The sequence below is a fragment of the Mastomys coucha genome, chromosome X (assembly GCF_008632895.1).
Source record: "Mastomys coucha isolate ucsf_1 chromosome X, UCSF_Mcou_1, whole genome shotgun sequence".
Lineage (NCBI taxonomy): Eukaryota > Metazoa > Chordata > Mammalia > Rodentia > Muridae > Mastomys > Mastomys coucha.
This window is the reverse complement of record NC_045030.1, coordinates 14,634,948-14,642,866: the sequence shown is the minus strand read 5'-3', so window position 1 is coordinate 14,642,866 and position 7,919 is coordinate 14,634,948. Positions and strand designations below refer to the sequence as shown.

Sequence of the window (7,919 nt, the reverse complement as noted above, 5' to 3'; positions counted from 1 at the left end):
TGTGACATATAGAAGACCATGAAATACATCTCCTGAATTGTGTGCACTAACACACACACACACACACACACACACACACACACACACGAATTATTGCCAAATAAACTAAGCCTGGAAGGCAAAAATGTCAGTTTCCTCCCATTACATACTTTCTGCCCACAATTGGAAGGAGGGCTGGGTGTTGGGACATGTGAAGCCAGCATTCCCAGCTCACAGAATTTGCATCTGTCACCTGGGAAGAGGCAATAAAGGAGTGAGTGGGAGAGAAGGGAAAGAGAGAATAGAGAGAATATTAGGACCATAACCTAGACTCATTCAATTATTCCTCCCCTATCATGTGTACTTTTCAATGTTCCTATCAACCAAGTGGGACCCAAAGTCAGCACCACCTCCTATCCTGATGATACCTGCTGATAATGGATGTGTCCAGCAGCTGTGGCAAGATGATTCAGATCTGTCTGGGTTTCCAGGCCCCACCTAGGGTGGGATGAAAGATGTGCTAGGTACCACATCCACTTGGGCACTTGTATTTGTCTGTCACATCACATCTCCCATGTCTCTTCCAGCTCTAAGTCATCACATTACACATCAGGTGGTTTTTGAAAGAATGAGAAGTTTAGTAAGGCAAACCTATCTCTAAAGTTTGTCCTTAACATCTCTAATATGTGCACACAAGAGTAAGAAGAGACAATAGTGCAAATGTCTCCTGGTAGTGAATGAGCTTGGGTACATAAATATGGGCCTTTGAAGTGTGAGGATTGCACCAGACAGGAAACTTGAAAATAATTTTTCCCAGACTCCTTTGTGGTAAGACAAAGCTGGTTACAGATGCCCACAGTGATAACCTTTACGGATGCAAATGCAGAGGAAAAAAAAGACCAGGCTTAAGCACATCTGACTTCCATTAACAGTCCCATCATATGTGAGACAAGAGTAGTGTTGTTCTGTGCAGAGGACTGCCATTGCTTGTTTCATAAACTATGTGTGGTGACAGAGAAGTATGCATTGCTAATTTTTATTTCTCTATAGGATGGTAACATCATACAGGGTGCTTATCACAATAAAACCAATGCTAAAGTAATTCAGAGTATATTGTAAGAGTAGTGCTATGAGAGTTGTTCAGACAAATTGGAGCACTACTTATGGTTCACAATTAATAATGATAATACTTTTAGAAGTTATGTAGTAAGACACTTATAGAGTTCTTGTGAAGAAGAATGCTAATGAACTGGTGCAAAGCAAGAAACATGGTAACACAGTGTTTGAAACAGTCAGAGCAATGTTAAGAAAAGTACATGGACACACCAAGAGCAGTGCTTATAGAGTAAAAAGTCAGTATAATCAATGGTAAGAGAAGAATACACAAAAGAACAATGCTGATTTAACACGCAGTAGGACCAATGTTCAAGACACTCCTTAGCACTTAGAAGGTACAATGCTGCTTAACTTTCCCTACTGAGAATTTTTTTTTGATGCTTAGGATTTTTGAGTTGTGTCCATAATCTTGAGGCCTATGATGATCTTCTTCACTCCACAGGGTTCTTCCTCCTATCTGAGACAGAAAGGCAGGAGGAAGAGAAAGCAAGTATCAGGGAGAACCTTCAACACCACTCTGTCACTGGAAAGCATGCATGATCCTGTTCTACAAGAACTTGGAGTCTATGCTCCCCAAACAAAGCCTCTGCTAAGAACTCAGTGACTGTCTCAATGGTCTCTGAGTTCCTTGGTTGGTGGAAGGTGTGGCCTGCACATTAAGAGCTGACATGGGATTTGAAATCCTGCAGCATCCTGGGTGGAAAAGGTTCCTAACATAATTAACAGGGAGTTGAGGGAGCATGCGTTATTGCATTCAGCTATTATATTGTACTGCAGAGGACTACAAGTAGATGATCGGCAGGTCCTGGTGACCATGTTAGATCCTATCTTATAAGAGAAATGTATATAACCCAGGGTGTACAAAATGTGTTACAGTGTCACTTACAGTTACAGTCTTCTTCTTCTTCTCCTTCTCCTTCTTCTTCCTCTTCCTCTTCCCCTTCCCCTTCCGGTTCTCTTTCCTCCTTGCCCTCCTCCTGCCCTTTCTCTTCCTCTTCCTCTTTATCTTCATCACCTTCTTCTTCTTCATATATCACTGGCTTCTTCCTTTCCCTTAACCGATGTCTCCAGATGCTCACTGACTTACTCTTGAGTCCTGAGATTGGGAAGGGTTAGTACATGAGAGCTGGGTGCTGAGAGGATTTAAGGGTTTTGTTTTGTCAGAAAGTATAGGGACTTGGACCTCACATGTGTCCATGAGCTTTTTGCCAAGCACTTGTTTTTAACATCTTCTGACATAGAAAGACCAAGACAGCAGATCCTCCCCACTTTGGACCAAATACCAGTTCAATAAAAACCTTCCCTTGTAATCTATTTCATCTAGCATGTACCTGAGAATGCATATATTAGCTGAGACCCTGACTAAAGTGAGGCACTTAATTAGGTTACTATGGGGAACAAAAATGCATGAGGAAGGATTGGTGATTTAGCTCAGAGGTGCTGGAGTTTTCCCAGCATAAATGAACTGTTTAAAGTAAAAACTGAAATAAAAAAGTGGCATCAACAAAACCACCTTGCAGAGATCAAGCTCCCCATTTGTGAATCTATTTTATTTACTGTGGTAGCCTATGGAATCTGGCTTGCTTAACTTCAGAGTTATAGGGCTATTAGAAATATGTTATGGTCTTTCTTTCTTTCTTTCTTTCTTTCTTTCTTCTTTCTTTTTTCTTTTTTCTTTTTTTCTTTCTTTTTAGAGCTGAGAAGCCAGAACAGAAGAGCTAGGGAATCCAATTGGCCATATTGTTGATGATTATGTATACTAATCAAATATACAAGGCCTGTGCAATTGAAGCTCACATAGTGGATCAAGCTTATATCTCAGCATTCAGGAAGCCTTGAGTCTGAGGCCAGCTGGGAGCTGTAGCATGAGGTCCAGTCTTAAAAATTCCATACTACTGTCTCTGTTTCCCCTTTCACCTATATTCTATCTCTCACCCAACCAGTGAGAAATATATGTATTCATTTGTGTGTCTGTGTATGTGTCATGCATACAGAGTAGGAAAATGATCTTATGCTATTCTGTGCTAGACATGGTCTGCTTGCCTCCAGTTCCTGCCTCTATTTAGGCAGGATGATTCCTGGAGTCTAAGAATTCAATACCAGCATGGAAAGGATATAGACTGTATTTATGAACACATAAACAGACAACTCTTTTTCCAGGGTGAACACACAGAATAAAATTCATTTGAGAGTAAAAAAAAACGTATTCCATTAATATATCTTGATATAATAATGGGTAGCATTTATCTTTATTTCATTTGAGTATGCACTGTTATGATATAGATTCTGAAGGTTTAGATAGTCTTTATTATGTAAAATTATAGTTACTCATACTGTGATTCATTAATAGTATTTTTCAGGAAATACATAGCTTTAAAAAGCAAGTATTTCAATCATGGACACTCATAGAAACTTGCACTGGGTCCACATGGAGCTCAACATTAGCACTCAAAGTGCTTCATATCTCTCTGATGTCTTTAAACAAATCAGCCACAACTGAAGCTGTCTATTCTCCTCTCACCAGTCTCACCCTCCTTCCAGTTCCACTCAAGCATCTAAACATTTACCATTTACCTACCATCAAAGAAAATATACATTCTACTTTTGAACACTTAAATTTTTTTGTGGTGTCCATATACTTACCTTTTTGGCATCACTCTTCCCTCAGCACTGACCTGAGGGATGGGAGATTTGTCTGCAACCCTCACTGGTACTTGACTGAAAAGTTTTCATATACACAGACCCTTCATGTCTACTCACCTTGACTCTCATGGTTGGAAACTTCACCAGAATCACTGAGCACAGATTTTGTGACCTTTTCCTTAGATTCCATGAAATCTGGGAGATGGGCTCTGAGGCCTAGAAGGAACCATAATGTTTCTTCCTTATCACACAACTGAGAAGAGGAATGCAAGGGGCTGGCTCTAGGAGGACAAAAGACAACACTGTCCACCTGAACAAAGTCCTGGTGGAGAGAAAATTCAGGCCACAGGGATGCATGCTCTAATGGCTGTTCCCTGCCCTCAGACCTGCATAGGATAAAAATGAGCAGGATATTTAGCAGTTGACTTGACATTTCTCTTGAAGAAGAGAATCATAATAGGAGGCTGAGAAGCCATAGTATATAGAGAAGGCCTGGAGGACACTCGGGCTTGTCTGAACCCAGAACTAACTCTTACCTAGATTAGTCATGGTGGTGTAGTTTCTTTTCATATACACATATGTGATCTTCTCTGAATGGCTCAGTTTTGCCCACTCTGCCTTAGAGAAGTATTTGGAGATATCCTTGAAGGCCTAGAAAAGCAGGAAAACTTCAATCTGGCAGTCAATCTGCTGTGCATGTATGCCCTTTAGTCTAGAGCATGTCCTCTGCTCCTAGATCTCTACACTACTTTTGGGAATTGGAAGAAGTCCCCTTGCTGGGTGGATTTTAGAGCAAAGAGAGAAGCTGCAGGCACACTATCCAGTTTCTTACTGAGCATGCAATAAGAGATTCATTGATGCTTGCTTGCTGTCTTCCCACCTTTAGGAACAATATATTCTCAAATAATTTGGAAGCTACTAAATTATTGTAGCACAAGGTTGCAGACCAGACATGTTCAGAGATGCCAGAGAAAGATCCTCTGACATTGTGTGACCTACTATATCCCTGATGCTTCTCCACAGTGCTTCTCTATTCATCTACTGAGAAATTTAAGTCTCTATAGCATTCCCTGGCAACTCCTCTGCCCCACAAGGGTCACCTCACCTTGCATATCTCCTCTGGCTTGTGTTTAGTTTTTCTGAGGTTCACTGAATGAGACCTTCTATTCATGGCACTGGGGATGCAATCTTCAAGGTATGCTTGAACACTTTAAGCCTGAGGAGGAGGACAGCATGAGCTGAAATTAAATTCTACTATTTTCTACCTGAAATTAAATTCTACTATTTTCTATTATGGCTTATTTGTCCTCTGAGAAGCTACATGGAGGAAAGCCTGGGCATAGACATATCTGGGTTAGGAATGACAGAGCTTCTATGACATGACTGAAGTGTGTTTGAGTCTCCAAAGCAAGTCGGCTATGGATGTTACTAGCCCTCCTGGATGTGACCTGAATTGAAGGACACACAGAAAGATCTTGTTGGCTGTGTCAGGCAGAAAAGAACAGTCCCCTACATTCTCACCAGAATGTAAGAGTGTTGATTTGATACATTGGGGAAGAGGGAGTACTGTGGAGGAAGATAATATAATGATTACCAAAGAACAGTTGGAAAGGAGTAATGAGTAGGTAAGATGACCATGGAGTCAGAAGTCTACTAGTAGAGAGACCAGGTAAATGTGTAAGGACAGGCAGTGTTAATAACCCCTATTTGACGATGAACTACTGTGTACATATCTTTATTTTCCCCACCGTATTCCATAAACATGCAGGGCTGTTATATGTTCGAGAAGCAAGAGACAAAAATCAGAAAAAGCAGTTCTTAGGAAGTCAGGCTTGGTGTTGAATTACAGTGACACACAAGTGTATTGAATGAGGTAGTGGAATAAATGTGCAGTATATTTTTAGAGGTTAAAACTTATTTTTTAGAGAAAAAAATGGAAAAAGAATCAGAATGAGGTTTTTTTTGAGGCAGGGTTTCTCTGTGTAGCCTTGACTGTTCTAGAACTCACTCTGTAGACCAGGCTGGCCTCGAACTCAGAAATCTACCTGCCTCTGCCTCCCAAGTGCTGGGATTAAAGGCATGTGCCACCACCGCCCTGCTCAGAATAAGTTTTTATATTAAAAATATAGTTTCATTTCATGAAGGTGGAATTTTTTCCAGGCATTTTAGCATTTTATCTATTTAAAATAGAAATAAGGTAAATGAATGTGTGTGTGTGTATGTGTGTGTATGTTCATTTTTATGTACTTGTACATGGAGTTCAGTGTTCAATCTCAGGTGTCATGCCTCAGGAGATATACACCTAATTTTTAAGACAGTATTTTCCCTTGGTACATAATATTTGTTGGCCAGGGAGCTTCAGGGAACTAGCTGTCTCCTCCACTCCAGAGCTGGGAGGTCAAGAGCCTGCCTTCTTTCTTAGTTTTGGGCTTCAACCAGAGTACTGGAGATTGAACTTGGGTCTCATGTTTGCAGGGCTACTGTTTATCAACTGAGCTCTTTTCCCAGGCCACTCAAAAATTTAACACACACACACACACACACACACCACAAATGCATATTGTATGTACACAGTGTGATATTTCATTATTTGTATGTATGTCAGCACATGTGTGGTTTTTATTTTTGCCTTTGAAACTGGCCCTAACTCCTAGGTTCAAGGTATCTTCCTGTCTCAGTCTGCTGACTGAATTAGATTTATAGGCTTATGCTATGCTGTGTCCCCATGGTGTGTAGTTTTGAATGTGGTGTTCAAGGATACAGTGGTGATATGACCTCTCTACAGGATGGATTTTGGTTGATAAGAAAATGAATGCATTAATATTTAGTGTCTATTACTGGGTTTATCTGGAAAGTATATGAATGACGCCAAGTAGAATCTGTAAAGGAACAGGACTAGACATGATTCACATAATTCACAATGAAGAAATACAGTTCCTTTGAAATTAGAGTACCCAAGACTGGCCTTGGAGACCAAGACACTTGGCACTTTGTCTGATGCAATAAAGCACTGTCTTGGGTAGAGGCCATTTCCTCCTCTACCGCTGAAGATATGTAGGAGCATCTGGCTGATTTAGGGATTTCTTGTGCTGGGGGTAGTATTGTTTTCCTCATAAATATTGACATTGTACTCGACATTGTACTCTCACAGTACTAAATGACAATTTTGTCTAGGCTTTCTGGGAGACACAACATCATGCCAACTCTCACAGTTAAAGATATCCAGGTACTTAGAAGGCACTAGAATGGCTTAGCCTATGAAAGCTACCTGCTTTTCTTTTCTTTCTTCTGGTGCTTGGACTAGAATTTAGGGCCTCACATATGCTAGACAAATGCTCTACCACTGAACTATATCACCAACTCATCTTCCTGTATTTCTATTTTGCCCTGGTTTAACTTGTCCCTCTGAGAGAACTTACCTTAGTCGCCAAGCATCTGCCAAGCATTCCACACAGAAGCATGGTAATTTAAATAGAGACTGGCGATCAACCAATCAGGGCAGTAAGTGAATATGAACTAGCCAATCAGGGTCAGGAACCTGGGTGTGGCCAGTGAGGGCAGAAAGAATGTAGTGTGACATCCTGTCTTACCGGAAGCAATTATTTTTCTAAAACGACTGTGGTCTTTGTGGGTGAGTCCACCTGAAGGAGCATTTTTTTTCTCTAGTGATAAACTATTCTGAGATCAGCTAGGCTGCCAGTTCATGTGAAGCTTCAATGTTTATTGTTTGTGTGGGAGAGAGTTGTTTGAGGGCACTGAACTCAGGATTTGTCAACTGCTTTGCCCTCTGGTGGGCTGGGATTAAGGACAGGTGTGCACCACCACACTGAGTTTCAGTTTTTCCCTTTTCATCCTGACTTCATCTTCCTACTCTCCGGTAAGTGGATATAGACCTTTATAAAAGATTGTATATGATGCAGACCAGAATCTCAAACCCTTCTCATCACCATCCCCCAAGATGGAAGAGATCCATAGGCTCTCTAGCAGAACATAAAACCTCCCGCAAGTTTGTAGGAAGCAATTTGGGGGCTGTTGAGATGGCGCTTTGAGTGAAGATATTTGTCACCACATCTAACAATTTCAGCCTAATCTCCAGGGCCCATCAAGTAATTGGAGAGAACCTACCAAATATTTGCTGTCCTGTGAGTTCCACTGAAAGTCTACAGCTTTTCCCTCTAACA

At 40.9% G+C, this 7,919-nt stretch overlaps 1 protein-coding gene across 1 annotated transcript; it reads right to left on the bottom strand.

Annotated features, from left to right (window-relative positions):
- Positions 1-2,084: 2,084 nt before the first annotated feature.
- On the bottom strand, positions 2,085-7,198 carry LOC116091923 (protein SSXA1-like; the record flags this gene model as incomplete). Its single annotated transcript, XM_031373349.1, has 5 exons — positions 7,158-7,198; positions 4,844-4,954; positions 4,275-4,389; positions 3,856-3,954; positions 2,085-2,191 (listed from the first exon to the last, which is right to left on the bottom strand). Coding segments are annotated over exons 2-5 (387 nt in total), but the record flags the coding sequence as incomplete, so codon positions are not given.
- Positions 7,199-7,919: the final 721 nt, after the last annotated feature.